General features: G+C 51.3%; 1 protein-coding gene across 3 annotated transcripts in view; it reads left to right on the forward strand.

The window, feature by feature from the left end:
* Window positions 1–23,281, forward strand: part of LOC141742683 (uncharacterized) — an 87,747-nt gene extending 64,466 nt beyond the window's left edge. For all 3 annotated transcript variants that reach the window (XM_074585575.1, XM_074585574.1, XM_074585573.1), the window contains 9 exons: window positions 5,877–5,984; window positions 10,208–10,317; window positions 11,242–11,290; window positions 12,746–12,866; window positions 13,795–13,889; window positions 15,492–15,557; window positions 16,956–17,055; window positions 18,297–18,449; window positions 18,674–23,281. In XM_074585575.1, the coding sequence (XP_074441676.1) occupies window positions 5,877–5,984; window positions 10,208–10,317; window positions 11,242–11,290; window positions 12,746–12,866; window positions 13,795–13,889; window positions 15,492–15,557; window positions 16,956–17,055; window positions 18,297–18,449; window positions 18,674–19,962 (2,091 nt within the window). In that variant the 3' untranslated portion in view covers window positions 19,963–23,281. The remainder of the gene's footprint in view (window positions 1–5,876; window positions 5,985–10,207; window positions 10,318–11,241; window positions 11,291–12,745; window positions 12,867–13,794; window positions 13,890–15,491; window positions 15,558–16,955; window positions 17,056–18,296; window positions 18,450–18,673) is intronic.
* Window positions 23,282–23,502: the final 221 nt, after the last annotated feature.

Here is a 23,502-nt window from a genome sequence, read left to right on the forward strand (position 1 = left end):
ATATTGAGTGCTTGAAGTGGTACTCTTGCTTATCAAGCAGGCTGTGATGTTTTGCCGCATCTTAGTACCTGATCGGGGCTTAGGTTGTCATCTCAGCATCTGTGTTGTGAAATGTCGGCAGGAGGAGAGAAGTTGTGTACCTGTCCAGCCCCTAAAGCGACCACCCGTCAGCAGGCGAGAATGCAGTTTTTCTAGGCCCCCAGTGTGAGCCATTGCCAGAGAGCAGCAGGTTTTGCTTTCTGTTTCCCCACCTGCACCCAGTGTGCATCCCTGCCTGCTGCTGGCTGCAGTCTGGGTGTTGTGGCTGTCACAGATTATGGGAAATAAGGCTGAAAAAAGCCCTCAAGGGAAGGGCCTCTTACAGTCCCTAGCCCAGGATGGCCTGGCTATGCCTACAATCATTCCTGGCATAACCTGTTTCAGGATGAGCAACAAATAAGATTATCTTAATTGAAGTAATGCCCTGGGGCTCCTTGTGCTCATCAGATCTGCCTCCGTATCTGTTCTAGACAGGTTTCGTAGTGATCTGATTTAATTTCAGTAGCGTCATCAACAAAAAGTGACACCAGCGTAATTCCATGCATCAAGGGGGTTGGACTGATGCAGTGGTGCCTTTTCCTGGCTGTACTTCCACAAAGGAAAGGGTACGAAAGTAAAGGAGTCCATGCCAGGACCACACCGCTTTGCAGAGTTCAGGTACATCACACCTGCAGAGAAGTGCTAAATTGTGTAATTCAGGCTTCAGCACAGGGAGGTGGTGGTCTGTGTCCTCTTCACTCCTGTTTTAAACCTGAATTTAAATCCCAACCTGACTCTGCTTGGGAAGGTTAGGAAATGGTCGGTACCATGTAAGAGTATACACGGTTAAGGCAAGCCCAGTTTCACAGAGAAAAAAGAGGCTGTGCTGCGTGTGCTCCAATAGCAGGATGATTTATTCATCATAGCCCTGAAATAAGTGGATTTCAGCCAAAAGTTTCAGTCCTAGGAAGAGGATGTGACCTCTGCATCATTTGCAAGCTGCTTCTTGCTGCTGGCCGTGTGGGATGGGACCTTTAGAGAGGGATGTCTTTGGTCGGAGATGTCTGGTTTTTAGGCAAAGCCTGTCTTTGTGCACGGGGGGAGCCTTGTCTCTGCTAAGGTCACGGGAGTGCAGGGCGCTTAATCCAGTGCATGCCAGCAAAGCGGTTTAGGATGAATCGGGGCTCTGTATGGACTGACACGGACCCCCAAGAGCGAATAATCTGCTAACGCTGGGGAGAGCCAGCAGACGTTTGTCGTGTCACGGTCGGATGAAGTCAGGTCTCCTGCCTGCAAATGCCATGGGAAAGAAAGGGGGTTGTGCTTGGGAGCTGGCGGGTGATTTCTGCTGCTGGTTTTTGCCATTTTGAAAAGGCGGGTAGCATTTTCCTTGCCCCCAAAGGTGGCCCTGGTAACAAATATAGATGCCCACCCACGACACATCAGCTTTAGGATTTAAATTTGCCCCTCCTTTGCTGCTGAAGCCCCCGCAGACCTGCTGGCACCCCATCCAGCATAACCAAGGCTCCAGCTTCAGGGATGATGGCTGAGTTGGGAGCAACCATTATCCATACAGAAAGAAAACCATGCACAGCAAAGTCCAGCCTGCCAAGTATCTTGCGTGGCCACATCATCAATCAGCCTGCTTCGTGGTGCAAAAAAGAAGTCCTCTTCTCCAGGGTGGCGGTGGTGATGGTGGTGGTGGAGACTTCACCCACCACTCCAGGTGAAGGTTTTCACAGCTCAGCTCCCCCAGCACATCACTGGTGGAGGAAGTGGAGTCCTTCCTCTCCAGAAGGATCACTCTTTGAGGCCTAAAGGAACTGAACTGCATCCCACTTCAGGGTGTTGGAGACATATGGTGGGTGTACAGAGAGGCTTGAAAGTGAAGTTGCTATACATACCCAAAAGTGGGGTATTACTCTTGCAGTCTCTTCCTGGTGGAACATGCACGTGGCTGAAAGACATACTTTAGAGAGGCTCTAAAGTGTGAAAGTGGGCTGAAATGTGTATATTCTGCTTTAAAAAAACAGCCCATCCCTACCAAGCCCTTTTTAACTTCAGTGTCTGAACTACTGCAAAAAGATGTCCCGTGTTTAAAGGCAGTGACTCCTCCCCTCTAACTAAAGACCTGGGGCACTCGCTTGGGTACAGATCTCTGATGCAGGAAGATGTAGCTCAGATCTGTACTTCTGCAGTCTTCCCCATCCCATCTGCTTGGAAGAAAGTACATGGAGAGGGGAGAGATAGGGATGGGGTGACAATGGCCTCTGTGTCGCGAGCTTTGTATGTTAAAGCCTAGAGAGGGAACATGATCCTGTGGCAAAACCTGGAGCAAGTTTTAAACACTTCAGGTTCAGTCCTTGGCTCTGACATGGCCTTCCTACACAGCACTGTGAGCTTTCACTCCGACCACCAGCATCTCCATTTGTGAAACAGGATGATGCCGTGTGTTGGCACGGTCTAGCTGCTCTCTTCCCATCTGTAAGAGCTGAGCGATTTATAAGAGACAGAAGATGGTGACCTTGAGGGTTGTTTTTATTTCTCATGTTGAGCAGGAATCACCATCACCTGCTGCCTTCCCTCCATCAGTTCATCCCAGCATAAATGCTGCTTTTAATGATAACTTCCCTGTTTTCCTTCAAGTTTCACGATGAAGGAAAATTGCTCATTTTTCCTCTGCATGACTCACAGCTCTGAGGTTTTATCACTTTCGTGTCTGGAGGCGGTGGGAGGAGGAATGCCCTCGGATAAATAACAGAGAGGCATTTCAGTTCAGTTCCATCTCAGCATGTTGTGTAACTCTGCTGTTACTGCCACACTCTCATGTGGAGAAAATCATTAGAGACATTTACTGTATGCCAGTGAGGGTTGCACTCATTAAAGTACGACAATACCAGCTCTGACAATTCAAAACAAAATTATTTTCTTCCCACAGAGACGAGCATCATCTTCTACCTTGGCAGCTGTCAGTCAGTCTCTCCTAATCCGTTGGAAATAAATACTTTTTTTCTGAATTGGTGATTTTATCTGAATTGGTACATACTCCAGTTTCTTGATCCCATCTCATCTTTTGCTTCACGAAGTCATGAGTGCTTGTGGGATCAAGGCTTTCGCTGGCACCTTACCAGTACCACTTCGGGGACGTGGTTCATCTAACCCAGTCACTTTGTGTTTCCTGATGCATTGCACTTCTTTCCTCCTGATTTAATGACTCTAGGGGAATGGGAATCTCTTGTTCATCTCCTTAGTCTTTCAGCCATGGGGATGAAGCTGTCCGACATGGCTGTCCTCCAGAAACGCCTCCTCGTGTGAGCTTGGACAAGCAGGAGTGGCTCCCATAGGTGTGCAGATGGTGAATTGGAGATCATAGAATCATTATGGTTGGAAGAGGCATTTAAGATCATCAGATACAACAGTTAACCCCGCACTGCAGTCAACCACCTCACTGCAGCCTCCTTTCAGGTAGTTGTAGAGACTGATAAGGTCTCCCCTCAGCCTCCTTTTCTCCAGGCTAAACAACCCCAGTTCCCTCAGCCACTTCTCATAAGGCTTGTGCTCCAGACCCCTCACCAGCTTCATTGCCCTTCTCTGGACACGCTCCAGCATCTCAATGTCTGTCTTGTAGTGAGGGGCCCAAAACTAAACACAGTATTCAAAGTGTGGCCTCACCAGTGCCAAGTACAGTGGGACAACCACTTCCCTAGTCCTGCTGGCCACACTGTTCCTGATACAAGCCAGGATGCTGTTGGCCTTCTTGGCCACCTGGGCACACTGCTGGCTCATATTTAGGTGGCTGTCGACCAACACCCCCAGGTCCTTTTCTGCCAGGCAGCTTTCCGGCCACTCTCCTCCAAGGCTGTAGCATTGCATGGGGGGTTGTCGTGACCCAAGTGATGTCCCACTTAAAATGCGGGATGCTGTTGAATAGGATGGTGGCCTTCCATGGACGTGTCTTGGTAGTGAGATGCTTTTTAGGGGGCAGTTCTTACTTGGTGCATACAGAGGGGAGGGCAGGATCTTGCAAAGGATTTCTGTGGGGTATGGTCCTGGCTATGCATTGGACCTTCAAAGCTGGTGCTAATCAACACCTGGGGCAGAGCAGGTATTTGGCAAGTGCTGAGAATGGGGTTTTAAATGTTGAATGTCCATTACACTTCCAGAATGAGGATACATTGCACTGACACTTTCTGTGTCAGCAGAAATACTGAAATATTTACCATAATGTGGTGGAAAAGTGTTGTAACACACATCTAGCTCTCCTGGTGTTACGTGGTGGTCTTGGCATTCATTACATGAGTATTTTATATCCTTATTTTGACTGGGATAGCAGTGTTATTTCTTCTCTGTCCCCTAACCTGTCTCCTTGGACCTCACCTCCTGTCCCATCTCATTGGGATGGGATTGCTCCTTGGGACAAGAGCTGTCGTTGCTGTGTTTTGCACTCAGTAGGTGCAGTGCTGCCGTACAGACGGTAGCAAAACAAGGAGCATGGGTCTGTGCTCTTGGAGGCTGTGAGCCCAGGTGGGTTGACAACACGGTGCCATGGTTATGGTCTTTATAACCTTGTGCATAGGCTGGTGTTAAAAAGTCAAGCCAGAAGTGAAAAAGCGAGATGGGTCAGAAAGGAGAGGTAACAGGAGCAGATGTTCAGCTTTGTGTAAGAGATGCAAAGGCAACACAGCAGGACCACGTCAGTAAAGTCTTCTGCTAGGATCTTGGTGCTTCCCTGTGAATTGCAGCCCTTCTCTTGCATCAGCCTGAAACACATGAAGCAGAACACCCTATGGAAAGAGAAGAGGGATTTTGAAGGAGGTCAGATGCATTTGTACCAGGCAATGCCAGTAGCTCAAATTCATTGCCTGGTTGGGCACTGCCCTACTCAGCCCCGAGCTCATTTCCATGACCGGGAATCCAGCACCTCTGTCCCCTCCCAAGGAATTGCCTGGTCCTGAGGGATCGCCATGTCACAACATAAATCACCTCCATGGCTGCAGCTTGGGCACATGCAGCAAGTCCTTCAGCATACCCCAGGAATCTGGAGGAGTGCCATGGTTGGCTTTGTAGTGTGAGGCATTTCACGGGTGGGATGAATGAAAGGGTGGAAAATATTGAGAAATGAGGCTTTTTTCTTTTTGATGGAGCTTTTTCTTTTAATGGGAGAAGTCAGGGATGGAACAAAAGCTCTTTTTTCTGTTTTCCATTGAAATTGAATTGTCTCTTTAGAGAGAGAGGGCTTTGTACTAAGACAAAAGGGAAGAAGCATCTGTGAGATGAAGTGACCATGTAGAGGCAGGAGGAGGGACACATGCAGATTTGTCTCCAGTCTGCCTCTTTGCTTCAGGGGGAGCCCCTGGTGTAGCCCAGAGTCTCCTTTGCCACTTGTGAAGCCATGAGAGTTGCTGTGGACACGTCCTTGTGGCTCTCACGGTAAGGTCTCTCCTTTCCAAGGGGAAATGTATTTTTCTCCCAGTCCCTGAGGATCCAGGTGAGAACAGCCGTGCCAGATCAGATCAAAGGCTTCAAAGCCAAGGGTTCAGCATCTGGTCCTTGGAGTCCAAGGGCAGGCTGGTGTGCACAGAATGTGACCACTGTGAAGCACCTGAGATGTCTCCACATATAAAGGGGATGGTCCATGTCCAGCTCTTCCAGTAAAGTTAAAAGCTTGAGATGTGTCTTGATTTTGACAGAGTAGGTGTCTTTGAATGCAGGTGCTCAGCTCATGCCCTCTCTGCACCAGCACAGGCAGAGGAAGTGTCTGCTCAGATGGCTGGTGGTCCGTAGCAGCAAACCATGGAGTACATCTGTTCTGCCACCAGCAGGACCAGCTAACCTTCCACGTGTTTCCCTCCCCGCAGATGTGCCGGCGAGTGTACAAAGGGATCCCACTTCAGGTGCGAGGCCAGGTCTGGTCGCTTCTGCTGGATGTCGAGAAGATGAAGGAGGAGAATGAAGGAAAATATGAGGTATGGGCTCTTCCTGGCAAAGACAACAGGAGCGAGGTGATACGGAGGCAGGTTTGGTGGGGCTTCACCAGCTGGAGCAAGTCAGACCTGTGACAGATGCAGGTGTCTCCATCTCCACCTGCAAGGGCAGGAGGGAAATGGGGGCTCCTAGGGGGATGGTTTAAGGGGCAGGGGACACAAACCCAGCCCTTGCATCCTCCCTCTCAGGGTGACAATGTGCCAAGCACCCTATGACACACGCTGGTGGTAGGGCCCAGTCCCGTCCATGAACTGCTGCAGCCTCTGAGAAGGAAATGCTTAAAATTAGTGAGGACTGAAAATGCAAAGGGGATAAACTCTTTAGCACGTTAGCCAGCTGCTTTCCCTAACGTGCTGCTTCCATTTATTCTGCTGGAAGCTGTGAGCAAAGATGCTTTCCTTAGGGAAAGATGCAGGGAAGAGGGAGGGGAAGCTTAGCAAAGATACCACTCACAGTTCCCCAAGATCCCTGGAGCGATGCAGAGTAGCCAGGAGTACCCTGAAGCGGGATGGGGGTACCCCAAACCTCTCAGTGTGCTTGAAAATTTCCCTCGGGGCATTTTGAAATGTGCAGCAAGGTCAGAAGCCTTAAACCAGCTGAGAATGGGATCGTTAGTTGAGAAACTAAGGTGGGGTGAAGGCAGCTTTTGCAAGGTTGTGGGGGATTTCTGAGCCCGGGGTCCTGGCTCACAAGTTAGATGTGCAGCTGGAAGTTGACTGGCAGCGTTTGAAGAGCTTGGATTGAAGTGGCTTCTTTTATCTTCCATCTTCAATCTTTTTATAGCCGTCTTGAAAGTCTCTATTAAAAATCACTATTCAAAACCAAATAAAAATCATTTTTCTATTAAAAATCACTTATTTTCTCTGCAGATAGGAAAAAAGCCTGCCTTGCATTGCTTCCTCCCAGAGTACTGCATGCTGCAGGCTTGGATTCCTTGGTGTAAAATAAGAATTTTCTGTAGCATGCCTTGAACAAGAACCTAAGTGATGGGCTGTGCTGTATTCTGTTATTTTTCAGTTCAGGCATCTCAGCTCATTTACACTGCCTCTTTCCGTAGGCAGCGTGTGGAAGCCCTTGGTTGATAATGAATTTATTTTCCAAACTGGTGTTATGATTTAGCTTGCATCGCGTACCCGGGCAAGGATCAGGGTGTCGTGGAGACAGTTATGTTTCAGAGGCAGGAGGTCAAGTGCTGCTTCCAGCAGGTGTTTCTAAAAATCCCTGCCTATTAAGCAGGATGATGCTAACGCTCATTATACTTAGTCAAGCGTAGATGTTAATAGTGAGATGCCGCTGGGATGGAGTCACGTGCAGGGGCTTGGGGAAGGCGGGCTGGGCTCATGGTAATAAGCAGAGATAACTAAGCTCTCCCAGCACGCAGATTCTTATCACGCTCCCTCCCTCGAAGCTGTGCTGCTCAGGCAGGGAAGAAATCCAAACAAATGAAAGTCCCAAGGAGTTTATCTGTGACTCCAGAGGGGTCTGCGATAAACAGGAGCTTCAGGGCTAATAGGCTTTGCTGGATGCAAACCCCCTACAAGCTCATTTTAATCCTCCTCTTCTTTGGTGCCACCTGCCGCCAGTAATTAGCTCTCCTCTAATTCCTCCAGAAGAGGCTCTGTGCAGGTCCTGGATGAGGCGTTTTGCTTTCAAGAAGGGACAAAGCCTCAGCCCTGTGTCCTGGAGGGGCTGGTCCCAGGGTCACCTCATTTCTCCTTGGGGTGTGAACCACGGCGCAAAAGCCTGGCTTTTGCATGCACCTTGAGTTTTGTGCCACCTAGCACATGCCAGGTGATTTATCTTTTTTTATACCCACTGCTCCCTCCGTAGAGAAGTTGCCCTCAGGCTGGTGGAGGAGCAACTTTTCCAGCCAATCAGGATACCTTACTCCCCATGTCTGTATTGCCGAAGGAGCAATGCAATTAAAAAGCCTGGCATGTTTGCTTCTGTAGTGCTTTATCTTATCCCAGCTGTCCTCCAAGTCCTTTCCATGCAAGTCTCCAAGTCTTCTTCAAGACCATGGCGGCTCAGTTGTCCCTGATGCAGCAGGAGCCCAGAGGCTACCATGGAACGTGCCACATATGTTTTCAACTTGGGTGGGATGCTCTGCCTCCGTGGGATTTTACAGCCACAACCAAGAGGGCTGGAGGAGAGCTGAGAAGGCAGCAGGAGAAACTTGCTGGCCATGGGGCAGAGCAGGGGCAGCCTGGCTTTTACCTGCTGCTTTGCAAAAGGTCTCTGGGACAGTCTGGCTGCTTTGTAAAAGGTCTCTCCAGCTTCCCAGCCTCTGCTGTGCCATGGGCTTGCAGGGCTTGTGGTGCTAATGAGCTCAGCTGAGCGTCTGTGGAGCCCCAGGTTACTTAAACAAGGGAAAAAAGGAGAACAACCCATCCTGGGCTTCTTGTTTACCATCTGCAGAATTAATAAAGCCTCCTGGGTGCATGGAGGTGACAAAGTGCTGTGCAACCTGCATGCTATTCAGATGCAGTGATTTTAAAAAAACCCCAAAGTAGGGTTTTTTGTAGTCTTTGGGAGGTTTCTGTGTTGTTCTGGCAGGGAAAACAAGAGGGCCTTTAGCAGGGAAGTTTGAACTGAAGTGACTCAGTGCATATGAATAGTCATCTTGTCTCAGGTAGTCCGCCTGCTTTACAGAGGGCAAGGAGCTGTAGGATGCAGAGAGCACAGAATTTACAGCAGGGAAATGGTATTGTTCAGCAGATCTTTGTTCCATTGTCGCTTTTATCCTCCCTTGCCTTGTGCAGGCAATGATTCAAAATAGCCCCTGCAGTGTTGCTTCTCCGTACAGCTGCTTTCAAGGTTGGAGTTAATATTCCCGAGATGCTGTGCCTGTCCTGAGTGTTGGCTTTGCTGGACACATCTGGGTGCTAATGACCTTTTGATGTTCCCCAGAGCTGATGTGGCCACCTCAGGAGGTCAACAGCAGCCTGGAGGCACCTTGTATGAGGCTGACAAGCATTTGTAGGATGGCAGCTGCTGGAGCAGATGATTAAGTATCTGTGCAGATGTGCTATTTACTATCCCCTGTGGTGAGCAAGGAGGGTTCCTGACCCCCAGCTCTAGGCAAGCTGGGCTTGCTTCTCATCTCCGCTGCCCTTAACCTGACAGTGGATCTCAGGCTGCCTGAAGACAGCCACAAAATGTATTTCATTAATGCAATTAGCCCTGCATATATTAAAGAAGGAGGGCAATTGCATGATCACCAGTGGTATGTAAAGGCTGTGAGATGAGGTGCTTGGCTATAGCATAATGGTCCTTGGCTGTGTGCACAGGGCTGAACAGTGGGTTACGAGTGGGACTGCAGTGGGAGTCCAAGGAGCATCTTGAGCTTGGCTCTCTGAGGGCGCAATTGGTTGAGGTGGGCTTAGCTTTGGTTTGAATTTCCTTCCTTTATCTGTGTGATGCTGCCTTAAATGATTAGCCAGCGTAGGAGGAACATGGGGGCAACAGGACAAGAGGTAATGGGCACAAACTTGAGCACAGGAAGTTCCACCTAAACATGAGGAGGATCTTCTTTACTTTGAGGGTGGCAGAGCACTGTAACAGGCTGCCCAGAGAGGTGGTGGAGTCTCCAACTCTGGAGACATCCAAAACCCGCCTGGACACGTTCCTGTGCAACCTGCTCTGGGTGACCCTGCTCTGGCAGGGGGGTTGGACTAGATGATCTCCAGAGGTGCCTTCCAGCCCCTGCCATTCTGTGGTTCTGCAATTCTTGGGTTTGAGTTTAGCTTCTGTTCTGGACTCTGCGAAGTCCCTAAAATTTGCACCAGTACAGGTGAATACCCCAGAACTGCTTTTCTAGTGGAAACTCCTTAAACGTCTTCTGCAACGGAAGTAGTAGTAGGAGGCTGCTTCATAGAGTCCATTGTAGAGTTTGGACTTTATTATGACTGAGCCTCTGAAAAGCTCAGGGACTCGGTGCGTATGTCTGTGTGTTGGTTACAGAAGTGTATCCTTAAGCACCAACAGGGGCGAGGCACCAGCAAGGGGCTGGGGATTCACCTCCAGGCTGCAGATGGTTGCTCACTGCAAGACGGCGGTGTCCCCAAGTCACTCTGCGATAGCTCTGTGCAGCTCACAAGCCGCCGCTCCTGCTGTAGGGAGTGTGCCTTCTCGCTGCCTGGAGAGAGGTATGGGCTGAGGTGGTGTCTGACTCCTTCCTCTTGTCTGCCCCTCTCCCATCCAGCAAATGAAAGAACAAGCAAAGAGCTTTTCATCGGAAATCAAGCAGATAGATTTGGACGTTAACCGCACCTTCCGAAACCACATCATGTTTCGGGATCGCTACGGAGTGAAGTGAGTACGGGAGGCTTCGCGTGGCTGTACGGGCATCGGTGAGAGTGGGTGTGCGTGGGATGAGCTGGATGGGGTGGCCACCAGCCCCCTGGCTCAGAGCAGCCCACAGGAGAGCAAAACCATCTCTGCCTGCTCCACAAACCATTGGCACATGGTACCACCCACAGATGTGGGGCTGTTGATTCTCTCTTTGGACAGGTCCACACTGGACCGCGTTCAGCCCCAGTTCTTGAGCCAGGCATCAGTGTGTTGTGGTGCCTTGTCCCCCAGGGTTGCAGTCGCAGAGGGCTTGGTTTGGGACAGCTGGGATGATGGGCTGGGTCTGTCGGGAGCTGGGTGGGATGGGGCGTACGTGGCCTCCACAACAGATGGGGTTGGAGAGGTTTAACAGAGTGGCTTTGTCACTTGGTTGAGTCACACCTGGCTGCCCTACGCAGACGTACAGTCTGCAAGGAAGCATGCACTGCATATCTGTATGGTGGTGACTCCTTTAGGAAGGAGGGAAGGGAGGAAGGGATCTACTAATAAAATGATGGCAGTGCTTTCCCCAAACATGTATAACACTTGATGCCTGGGTGGTTGCAAGTCTATTAAAAACCCACCACCGCTCCAAACCTGAAGAGGAGGTGTGTTGGCTTGTGTGGGTACGTGCATGTCTCTCCAGGAGACCTGCAGATGGAGCAGGCTGGTTCAGCCCCGCTCTGCATGGCCAATGCTGACTGACACCCCCCAGAAGGAGGAGGTTCCATCCCATGTGCCCATCAAGGTGCTTTCTGGTTCTGTGAGCCCTGCTCCTTGCAAAAGGCATAAGTACCAGCTGGCTGGGTGTTTTCAGAGCCTTTGCTCTCTGTGCGTACGCGTTGGTGTGCACATGAAGCTGGAGCCCTCACACTCAGGTGTTTTAATATCCTTCTTTCTTCCCAGGCAACAGGCACTCTTCCATGTCCTGTCAGCATACTCGGTTTATAACACCGTAAGTAGTAAGTTAGTCCAGTTAAAGTGAATGGTGTTGTGCTTATATATCTCTCTACATAAAGTTTTTTAAAAAGCTTTATATATATTTATATATGTGTGTACATGTATGTGTATATACACACACACATATTTAGCCAGTGGTAATTCCAATTTTAAGTCCTAATACTGGTTTGTACAGACAGCTGCAAGACCCGCAGAGGCAGCACAAGACTCTTTGCACAGTTGTTTCATTCCCTTGTTCATTTTATCACCTGGTAAATGACATCTGGCAGATGCGATTTGGGCAAGTATCAGCAAAGAACAAAGGATTGCCCTTTGGCTTTCCAGCAAGACTAGGCTCCTGGCTGAAGGTCTGTCATCTTCCTGACTTCTTGTCATACACTGAATGGCATCCTTGTTGAAAACACTGATTTATTACAGCAAACCTGTCATTTTTAGTTGAAGGACACAGGCAGAATAAGCCTAAATTAGCAGCTGAACCTACTGCCTGCATCTCCAGGAGGGGACAGATAACCCAGAAGGCACAGAAGATGCTCAGGGAGAATAGTAAAGGAAACAAAGACCCTGCCTTCCCTCATACCAGATAAATGCTTACCAGATTTATTTAGTCTTTAATTACTTCAGTGCTCATGTGGCTGAAGGAATCCAAACCAGTATCAGAACCACATGCTATTTATCATCCCATACCCTATTCCTTGAAGTAGCTGCAGGCACCTCATATGTTGGGGTTTCTGTCCCTCGCCCTCCAGGCTTGAGCAGGGCTGGTGGGTGGAGCAGCGTGGTGGGTGGCATTGCCTGCAAGCCCGTCACCTCCTGCTGAAGGACCTGCTAGAGGAGGGCCATGAAAATGGTCAGAGGGACAGAACACCTCTCCCATGAAGAAAGGCTGAGAGTTGGGGATGTTCAGCCTGGAGAACAGAAGGCTCTGGGGACACCTTATTGTGGCCATTCTATATATAAAGGGGGCTTACAAGGAAGACAGACTTTTTACCACAGCCTGTAGTGACAGGACAAGGGGCAACACTTTTAAACTGAAAGAAGGTAGGTTTAGATTGGACATAAGGAAGACATTTTTCGCAATGACGGTGGTGAGGAACAAGTTGCCCAGAGAAGCTATGGAGGCCCCATCATTGTAAGTGTTCAAGGCCAGGTTGGATGGGGCTTTGAGCAAGCTGATCTACTGCAAGATGTCTCTGCCCATGACAGGGGGGTTGGATGAGGTGGTCGTCAAAGGTTCCTTCCAACCCAAACCACTGTGTGAGTTAGTGGCATGGTAGATGCTGTAGACATATGGGAGCTGTGAATTTGGACATAAGTGATAAAGACCTTGAAACGGGACAATCCTTGAAAGAGGAGAGGGAAGTACAGGCAGCCTCACCTGCTTCTGCAGGTTTAGCATCATGGTGGGGTCTGACGGCGTTGGCAGCGCGTGTACCCCTCTTGGCTTTTGCAGGAAGTGAGCTACTGCCAAGGCATGAGCCAGATCGCAGCCATCCTCCTGATGTACTTAAATGAAGAGGATGCATTTTGGGCACTGGCACAGCTGCTGACCAACCAGCGGCATGCCATGCACGGTAAGGCTGGGGTGTAATGCGGCTGGGGCCTCTTGCGACGGGAGGGAAGGCTGTTTAGGTTACTCTGTAGAGCATCGTTTCTCCTCGCATACTTGCTTAGAGCAGGTAAGGCTTAATTATGTGCTGACGCAACCTGACCATGGAGCTGAACTTCGCTCTTGGAGGCAGGCAAGTTCATCAGAGAAAAATGTGGTTTATCGGCACTGAGCTTTAGCACTCAGTAATTAACACTTCCACAGAGGTGCTATCTTCCCTATGGAGTGCCTTGCCCTTGGCAATCAATTAACTCAAGGTTGTGAGTTTTTAAGAAGTCTCACAGAAGTACATCCAAGAGCATCATGTAATGCCCTGTTTTTAGCATGCCACGAGCTATGGGCCCTTGTGTTTTTATGAAGATGTAATTCCACTAAATGTGCTGTATTATTTTACTTCAGACACGTTAAAGATCCTTTCTTCTTACTTGTGGTGAGCAGTAATCTATGCACAGGGGGTTATTTTATGAGCAGAGGGCTAAGCCTTTTGGCTTGATAACTCCAGTCAGTCTTAAATGCACATCCTGCTAGACTGTGAGGTGCTGCATGAGGTTGTGGTGTTCAAATATCTTCAGCTTTCCTCTGAACCTTGGTGAGCACCGAGATGTGTTCAGAGAGGTCTTGGCCAAGCTGAGCCTCCGGCTGGGAGGTGAGTGGGTCTGCTCTGTGGGGCGGTGGTGAGAAGGACCATCCGGGGTTGGTGCTGAGCTGATCATGTAGATGGGGTGAAGGGCAGGCTCTGGGAGGGATGCCGTGGGAGGTAGCTGGACATGCCATGGTGCAGCCAACTTCAACAGGCAACGCAGGGGAGGAGTTTCTAGAAAATCAGGCTGCCCCCATGGCTGCTCCAGAGCTTTTCTGATTATTTTTTATTTCTCTCATCTTTTCTCATTAAGGTTTTTTCATTCCTGGGTTCCCGAAGCTGCAGAGATTTCAAGCTCACCACGAGCAGATTCTAAGCAAACTCTTTCCCAAACTGAAGAAGCACATGGTATCTCTTTGCTATCAGTCTCCCCATACTAATATCACGTTTTAATGCTAAAGCAATTAGTGTAATGTTCTGCCAAACAGAGGCACAACTGAATGTATTTCTAACTGTGTAGGACTGCTTCAGCCGCAAAGAGGCAAGCGTTTCTTAAATGGTGTGCCTGAATCTCGCTGAGGCAAGTGGTTATCATTTGCTTGCTGGTCATCGTTAGTGTAGGAACTGCTAAAATCTGAAGGCTTCCTGAGGATAGCCAGGCAGGAGGGCTCACGGAGCCTGCAGCAAAAGGACCTGTTGCGTACAGCAGCGAGGCTGGGCTGTGTTCTTACACCAGCTGCAAAGCCTGAAGGGTGATGACGCCGCGCTGGATTATTAGCCCCAAGTGCTTGCATTTAACGGCTTTGCAGTTGCTTGAAGACGGGAGGCATGTAAGATTTGCCGTGTGGTTTGTTGCTTGGGCATATCCAGTTGTTTTTTTCTCTAGCAGATGGCACAAGCCCATTTGGTGGCTGGAGGAGCATCTGCAGGACACATCGACTGCAGTCTAACGTCTAGGCGACTGTTTTACAACACCTGCTCCCTTTTTTTTTTCCCCCTTGTCCCCCCTCGCATTTGCTGTAGACAGTTGGTATTCAGTGGCCAGACTCCTGAAGGTTTCTTACGCTCCCAAAGGGGATCCTTGGCCCGGCTCCAGGAAAAGCTGTTTATATTGCCATCATCTGCAACAGCTCTTGCTCCGTGCTGCAAATGAGCCAGCCCTGGCCGTATAAGTGAAACAGAGCAAGGACAGGTTTTCACGTAATTATAGTCATGAGGGTGGGGAAACCTGGGCGGGGAGGATGGGAATGAGTCTCTGAAAGCTGCTGGTGTCTCCAGGCTCCCAAAGGCTCTCTCCCCAGGCTTGCAGGTGCCCGGCGCCAGCCGAAAGCAAAGACTGGAGCTGGCCCTTAATCCCATGCGCTTCTTTCTCTTCCCCATCCCTGCCAGGAAAACGGAAGCTGTGTGCAAGCGCTGTGCCAGGTGCCAGACAGGGATGGAAAAGTGGTAGACTGAGGTGATGTTGGTGAGGTTTCCAAGAGTTTTGCTTAGCCTGTCAGGCCATCCTGCTCCTGCAGCAGCCGTGCCAGGCGAATGAGGTAGTGCTAGCAAAGCAGGCTTGACTGTACAGCTCTGGATTTAACTGTGGGATACTTGGGATTTATCATTTTTGTGTTGCTCTGGGAGGTTCACATGGGAATTGCTATGGAAACAAAAAGGGTAGTCTGCAAGGAGTGCATGGTTTGGGTTCCTGGAAGGTTTTTGTAAATCTCTGGAGTAGATATTAGGCCAGAAAAGCTTCTAGAAATCCCTCTCCAAAGTTGTGGCTGAAATCTGGTCGCATTGAGGATCAGGTTCAATGAATATCTTGGGCAAAGGGCCGAAGAAGGTCTTCAACATTGGTATTTAAAGCAAGGGCTTTGTTGGGAGACAAACCGCAGCCAGATCCTGCATTCAGATCCCAGCATGAATAAACCAACCAACCAACCTCCCCAAAACCCCTAAGAGTTGCTTGAACCTCCAGAAGCCAGCTTGGTGAAATTCCTGTCTCTCTCTGCTGTCTCCTCCTAGGACAAGGAGCAGATGACTACGGGGATTTACACAACCAAGTGGTTCCTGCAGTGTTTCATTGACCGGGTGAGGATGCTCTGCAGATTGTTTGCTGCTCTGCTGCTTGCATGCGTAGTTAATCCGCCTGTTTTTTTAAAAAGTACCATAATTTGAAGAAGCAGTTAACGTTTTATAAGATGGGATGTTATGCACGCTCTCATAAGGCAAAAAAGTTAGTAAGGGAGAAGCTAAAAATAACTGCGTGTCATTGATGACAAGCCAATTCCTGCTGCCTCATCACGAGCGGTCGCTGGGAGATGGCTCAGCAGCAGCAGCAGGGTAAAGCTTCAAAGTCAGGAGAGATCTTTCTCTTGCCCACTGGCAGTGCTGCAAAGGCAATTAACTCACTTTGGCTCTGGAAACAACGTAGGGAGAAGAAGAGCTGGAGGCACCAACCTGAACAAATAGCACTGTAGCAGCTGCAGGCAAAGGAGCGGGCTCGGCACTGGAGACACATGAAAGTGTGAGAAAATTACCCTGATTTGTCCGGAGCTAATTTGCCAGTCCCGAGCCAAGACTACTTTATTTTTAGGGGCAGCGTTGTGCTTACACACTTCATCGCAAGATCCAGACTTGCTAATGTTTAGGACATCTGTGTGTCCCCGGTCTCAGTTTTCGGCTGCCCCTTCTATAAAAGAGCGGATGACCTCTTTCCCTGGAGAGGGAAATCACTGCTTTGCAGGCTGTCACTAAAAGCTGTGTAAAATGCAAAATCCTTTAACTGCAGTAATGTGTGATAAAAGAGCTGCAACAGCCAGCCGTGCCAAACTCCAGAGAGTAAGCGCAGCATCCTAAATTTGAACACAAATGTCACAGTAGAACTAGTATTAATTTCTGTGTTGATGAGATGCCTTAAATCTTTGCTGGGAGATGATGGGCTGCTCCATCATTTTGGATATCAGTTCACTCCTGTTTGCAGAGGCTTTTCTAGCAGGCAGGAATAAGCCTGTGTATAAGGAAGACCACTTTCCTAGACACCAAAGGAGTGATTTTTTAAAATGCTTAGTGAAGCACCGTTGGGCCTTCAGACCTGTGCTATAAAGAGCCTTTCATCTGTTTGGGCAATTTGGATGGATACAGGAGTGATTTAGCCCACCTGCAAGGCTGAAAGATGATGATACTCCCTCCAGCGTAGGGGAATCCACGTGCTAGTATGTCTGTGTGGAAAGTTTCTCCTTTTGCTGCATCCACAACTGGGTTTTAAAGTACTTTCCTGGTCACCCAAGGGTTTAAGGCAAAACCATAGGTGATAAAACAGGGGTTTGTGTTATAGATGAATCCTGGACATCCAGTGCCTCACCCTGTTGCGTGTTGTGGTGCGAGGGGACATAGTGATGCCACTAACCTCTGTATCATCACCCCATCAATCATTGCGAGCGAGTGTGGTGCTAACGAGCTGGTTTTTCGTTTGTGTGTTGGAAACAGACCCCCTTCACCCTCACCTTGCGGCTGTGGGATATCTACATCCTAGAAGGAGAGCGGGTGCTGACGGCCATGGCTTACACCATCCTCAAACTGCACAAAAGTAAGGTCCCAGCAGAGCACATCTCGTATAGCAGAGGTGACACCATGCTGGGCCACCCTTGTGCTGCCCACCCGGAAAGCCTTGCTGGCCACCACCAGCCTGCTTGGTGCCCCGTGCTGGCCCCAAAAGGCACAGTCCTGTGCTGAAGCTCCGGGGAGGAAATGAGATGATGCAAGGGTTGAAATCCTGCACTCGGCGCACAGCAAACCCCACCTGAAACACTCCCATCTGCCTCTTTCTGCATGCTGCACCCCACTTCTTTTATCAACACGGTTTTAGGGGCAATACAGACAGCAACCCATCTGTCTGCAAAGCTCCATGTGGCAGTTCAGCTGAAAAGGCTGTAGAGGGAGAAATAAATCCATTAATATACTTCTAAAATGACCAAAACCTGGTTTTCTTACATAACGTTAAGGCAGTGATGTTTCTACCTCGAGATCTTTGGGACTTCGAGCCCCTCCACTCCCATAAGCTAGTGGCCTTGATTTGTTGCCCTGTTAGGTCTTTAATCTGGGACGGGAGTGATGCTGATACTCCATGCTGGGAACCTTTGGGCCAGTGGGATTTATGGGACTGTGTGCGCTGGCTTCTGCAGACAGCCACCCTGCTCTTCCTTCAGTTGAATGAAGAACAGGCCATCCAGAAGTACACCTTCGAGTATCCCATTTGTTTGCAAAGATGGGAAACTGTCAGGCAGGCAGAAATTTCAGCCTGACTGTGAAATCATCTCTTTTCCCTTGGGGAATGGGGTGCGGATCAGCGTTCCTGCCTGCGTCCCATCCTTGTCTGCATCCCTGGCATGGGTCAGCATCCCTCTCTGCATCCCTGCCCGCTGGCTGCTGCAGTTTGGCATCCCTGGCTGGCGGTGGCGGCTGCCGGCAGTGGCTGTTCAGTCTGACGCTCGGGGTCTATCTCATGGAGCTTTTCCTCCTCCTAGAGGTATTGGTGAGAACTTCCAGAAATGGCCCAAAACGTGCATCCTGGTCAGCACAGGTCCCAGCCCCACCATCGTCCTGCCATTGCTGAGCCACTGCCCAGAGGTGGCATGTATATGTAAATGTATCGACAACCCTGAGCAACAGCGGGAAGGTGGGAGAGAGGCAAAAACGTTCAGGCTGTCCCACCCTGGAGTGGGAACAGCAGCAGAGTCCCAGATGAAACCAAAGCAATTGCAACCCATGCAGGTGCTACCCTGCAATTTGGCTGTGACACTGCCATTACTCCTTTCTGCCGTCCCCCAGAGCGCTTGCTGAAGATGACGCTGGAAGATTTACGGGAATTTCTGCAGGAGAAAATTGCTGCTTCCCTGCAGTACGAGGACGATGCTGTCATCGAGCAACTGCAGGTGTCGATGACCGAGCTGCGCAAGATGAAATTTGACCTCCCCCCGCCAGGTGGGTAGAGGGGAAGGCGGGCAGCCCGCCGGGAACGGCTGGTGGTGCCCATGTCCCCTGGGAGCAGAGCATCCCTTTGGCATGGTCGGAAGCCAGGGCAGCCCAGAAGGGCTGGCACCTACCGGGTGCAGCATCTGCCTTCCCCACGGTCAGGGCGTGCTGGATGCAAAAATGAACTGATGCACAGTTTGGCTTTAATTTTGTTTTCTCTGCTTCCAATGTAGCAAAGCCTGAGGAGTTCCCACGGAAACCCCTGGGCCTGGAGCTCTCCCTCAACCCAGTAGCCGTGAAGGGCAATGTGGCAGCCAACGGCCAGAATGGCCAGGTGGGCGAGCACCCCCCGGACAGGGAGCCCCATGCCCACAGAGGTCCCGGGGAGCTGGGAGGAACAACAGTGGTGGAGGCGAGGACTCCCACCCCCCAGGGTGGAGCAGCTGAAGCGACGGACCTCCACCTGCATCCTCCTGGTGGGGGGCCGCCAGGAGAGGAGGGTCAGGTGGAGCCCACCAAGGATGGGCAGCTGCCGTTTCTTCCGAAGACAAGCAAAACGCAGGCCCATCATCACCTCCTGCCTCCGGAGCAGCCTCTTCTCGTTCCCAGCCATGCCATGGTGGATCACGAGTCGGTCTCCCTCCCCGCCCCGGCCAAGCACGGCTCCTCGGACTCCTCTCTCCAAAACACACCAAGTCCTCCTGACTCAAGCACCGCTGAGCTTTCTGCTACAGACCATGCAGTATGTCAGCCAAATCCTGCTGCCCTGCCTGTGGGAGAACAAGCAGCATCTCTCTGTGAAGAGAAAGCTCTCGATGCACCCCCTCCTCCTCTGCCGGGCAGCTGGCAGCAGCTCTCCAGTGCATCGCAGCATGACGGCTCCCCCGAGAGCAAGCGGCGGGAGGACGTGGCCGAGGAACGCTGCAGAGCGGCGCTGCTCAACAAAAGGGACTTGAAGCGCTTGGCATCCAAAGCTGCATCCACGGGGGAGCTCGCCAGCCTGCAGCAGAACGGGCCAGGGAGCCCCACCGGCCCCGCGCATTGGTCGGAGGGCTTGGGCTCGCTGCCCGCACCTGGGCTGGCCGGCGGCAGCGTGCCCATCCTGTCCGGCAGGGAGTCGGAGGCAGCGGGGCTGGGCGAGGGCTGCCCCTCCCAGCCGTCGCCGTCCCCCGCCGCGGTGGAGGGGAACAGCCCCTACACCGTGATCAAAACCACCACTCCCCTCCACCTGGCCCATGCGACAGAGCAGGACTTCTCAAACAGAAAGCAGGTGGCATTGCCTCTGCCGGAGACTGGACGTCCCCTGCCTGCCGCCTCCACGGCACCGCCTCTTGCGCTGGACCCAGAGGAGGTAGATGCCCAAAAAAGTTTCCAGAAACCATTAAATGCACTGAAAGCCCCACGACCCCCCCTGAGCCCCAAACCAAAATTACCACCACAGGTTGCCAAATCCCGCTCGGAGAACAGTTTCCTTTCAGGCTCTCCTCCCCAGGCAAAGCTGCCCAAATCGGTGACGTTTTAGTGGGGATGGGGGGAGGCAAGGGAGAGGAAGCAGGTGCTGGAGCAGCACCCTCATCCCATTTTTTGGGACCTCCCCCTTCAGCAGGGCTGTGTCGAGGTGACAGCACAGCAGCCATCGTCCAGCTGTGCTTTGGTACGAGCGCCCGGTGAGGCGACGGAGCAGTGACCGCCGGCGCCGGGAGGCACCAGCAAATTGGGTTTGCATCTTTCCTATGGACGAATTGGAAATCACTTTCATTTTTGTGTTTCATCGAAGCTCCCCGAGCCTCGTGGCGCGTCAGGGGAGAGGCGGCGCTGGTGAAATGTGTTGCGTGTTTTCTTCAGCTCCTGCCGGCCGTGGAAGTGGGCGCAAGGCACGGGAATCTGAAATGCTTTCTTTAAAATGCCCCATCGGCGCAGCCAACAGCATCGCTTTCAAAGGCCCTTTGTAGCAATAGATCTTTTATTTCTTTTCCCAGCCCCGCGGTTGTAGGCAGCAGCATTTTGAGGCGGTGCCGGGGGGTGCGGGCAGCCCGCCGCCAACTCTATGCAATTCCACAGAGCGGTGCCCGGCTCTCCCCAGCTCCCGCCCCAGCGGCGGATGGTGTCCCGGAGAGGAGGTTTAACAGCGGGTGAGTCCCCAGGGAGGGGGGTCTCCTTGGTGCGACCCCAGCGAACTGCCAGCAGGGTGGTTCTTTCCCAAGTTTTCAAGGTGACGAGGACAGGGATGAAGGTTGAGACAGGTCTCTTGGGCTGAGGGGCCTTTCCGCTGGCCTTTCCCGCGGCAGGTTCAGGGCGGCAAGCAGGCTCGCCGCCTTTCCGTTGGCTGAACAGGAAAAGGGGCTGCTGCCCTGGCAGGCCTTCAGCTTTCACTAGCCAGCTGCTGGAGGTGGGTTGGCGTCTGATCGTGATGCTCAAGCTGAAGCCTGCTTTTAAGCAAGTTAAGTGTCAGGGTGGAAACAGCGTAAGAGTTGGGGAAGGGGTGCACATTGCCCGGAACCCGATCTCAGCCTTTCTGGTTTATCCCACCTAGAAAGCAACAACTAAGGACGGAAACCTGGGCAGAGAGGTTTGGAAGATGATGCCGTAAAGCATCGATGTCACGACAGAGCACTGCTGAGGAGTGGGTGCCTGCTTGCCTTTCAGGCACCAAGTCTCGGTGGCCTGTCCATCTCCTCCCCATCCCAGGGTGTTGTTGCTGCACAGCCCAAACTGTTGGCTGGAGGCGCGCGGGGGCCCGGGGACAGCTCGTCCCATTGAAAGAGCTGGTCCAGACTCCTGTTCCCAGTATTTACTTCACCCCTACAGGTGAAGGGACTTCATCAGGAAGGCAGATAAATGGAAGCAGCAGGAAATAAACTAGTCCAGATGTGCTGTATTAGACTCTGCTGTCCAGAAGGGGTGGCTGCAGATGCCACCTTAGGTAGGACCGCAGGTGGGATGCCATCCCTTCAATGGAGACCCTGGGCAAAAAGCTCCTTTAAGTTCTAAGACGACTTTGAAAACTGCTTTTTATCGCACAGGCTGCTTCAGTAACATACCTAAGTCTGGAAGCCCAGCAGAAAACTTCCACTAAGTTACTTCATGGGGTTTATCAGGGAGGGTGTATTTTTTTGTGTGCATGTGGTGGTTTATGTGAGCAGCAGGGAGAGCGTTGAAGGGAGCACCCCCATCGTCGGATGTTGGCAGCCAGACCACAGCACCCTCGGCTTATGTTGCAACCCCCGCTCGGTCGGAGACCCCCATCTTCTGCTCAGTCTCCAACTTTCCCCATCCTCTCTCCCTCTGCAAAGCAGGGATAACCCTATTAGCTACCTCGCAGGGGTGTTGTGAGGAGTCGAGAGTTGCTCTTTGAGAAGTGCTGGTTGAATGTTCAGTATTTGTGTTTTGAGACACCACAGGTCCTTTCTAGGACAACGGTGCTTGAATTGGTTTTAATTTAGAGTACTTTTTTTCAGTAACCGTGCAGTAGTTAAACCTATTTGTGTGTTAAAATACCTGGGAACTATTTCAGGACAGGTATCGATCGCCTTTCACTAGCAGCCCTGGAGATCGCTGGGAGGCAACGAGACACATCTGAGGGCTGGTGGATCACCTCTTGGCTTGGTTGCTGTAGCTTGGGGGGGGGGGGGTCTGTCCTCCTCTTGAAGCACACATAGGACTCCAGCTAACGCATCTGAGCGGTCAGCTCATGTGTGCAAGAGCTGAGACCTCTTCCCCCTCATTTTGACCTTTTCTCCCCTCATTTTGGGCGCACAGCCTTTGCACGTCACGTTGGATGTGCCCAGGCTCCTCACCCAGCACGTGTCTGGGGTGTTTTGCAGTATTCACATTTTAAAAGGTGGTTTGCTCTAATCTTGGAGAGCTGTCGAATGCACAGTAGCCATTGCGTGGTGCATGGTGTTATACAAGAATGTGGGGGGCTTCCTCCCCTCCAAGCCCTAATGGGAATGAGCAGCAAGGTCCTCGGTCATCTCCAAGCCTGGGGGAAGCCACCAGCTGGTGTCGGTAACCTTTGGACCAGGCAGACGCAGGCTCCCCCCATCCCACCGGTGTGCTTCTCGCTGGGAAGGCCTCCGACCTCCTCACTGTGCCACCTAAGCAGCTCTTCTCCAACCTGCAGCCCCTGAAAGCTGGCAGATCTGGGAAGAGTTCCTGGGGCAAAGTAGCTCCCATCCGAGCTGGCTGGGAGCCGGCGACATGCAGTGTTTTCCTTGGAGAGATGCTCTCGCTTCAGCACATCAAAGCATAGCCTACCAGAGACGACGAGCCTCTCTCCTCTGCCTCTTGCCGCAGGTGAAGGTGCGGCCATGGCGGGTCTGTGGCAGCAGGGGCGGGCAGGACACGGACCAGCCTCAGCTTTTTCTCTGGGGACAGCAAGGGAAGGAGAAGGGTGAGGGTGGCAGCTCAGCAGGACAAACAAATGGCCCAAGCCACCTGCACCCCTGCCCCAGCCTTCTACAAGGGCCTCAGCCCCGTAGCAAAAGCCACTCTTGCCACGAGCAAACTCAGGAAAGCAGCTCCCCCTGTCCTTGCCCTCGCAGCCCCGGGATGGCTCCCGCCTCGCTGCCCCCCACGTAGCATCGATGCAGGGCTGGGGGGGGGTGGTGGGGGGCGTTGGTTTGTATTTGAGCACTTTGCGTGGCAGCAGGAGCCACGGGGACCGGCTGCAGCGTGGGACGGCCAGCAAGGTCAGGGTCTCTCGGCCGTGCACTTTGAGAGCCTGGCTACCATCTGCTTTTCTTTTTAATTGCTATTCTTGTTTACAGCGTGGAACGCTTCCTCCATGACTCTTTCTAATGTATTATAATTATTACTTTAAAAAAAAAAAAACAAAAACATTTTTATGTCTGTGCTTTTTGTTTCATTTTGGGTTTTTGTGGCTTTTTGTAGGGACGGTTTTTTGTTTTTGTTTTTTTGAGGGGGGGGGGGGGGGAAGTCAATCATTCCTTTTTATGCTGACCCAAACCAAGCGTCCAGAGTATTTGATGCTGTGTTTTACATGGTTGTAATGATAACGGTTTAAAAAAAAGTTTAGCATAAAAATCCGACTCCAGGAGGT

Source organism: Larus michahellis, chromosome 4, assembly GCF_964199755.1.
Source record: "Larus michahellis chromosome 4, bLarMic1.1, whole genome shotgun sequence".
Taxonomy (NCBI): Eukaryota; Metazoa; Chordata; class Aves; order Charadriiformes; family Laridae; genus Larus; species Larus michahellis.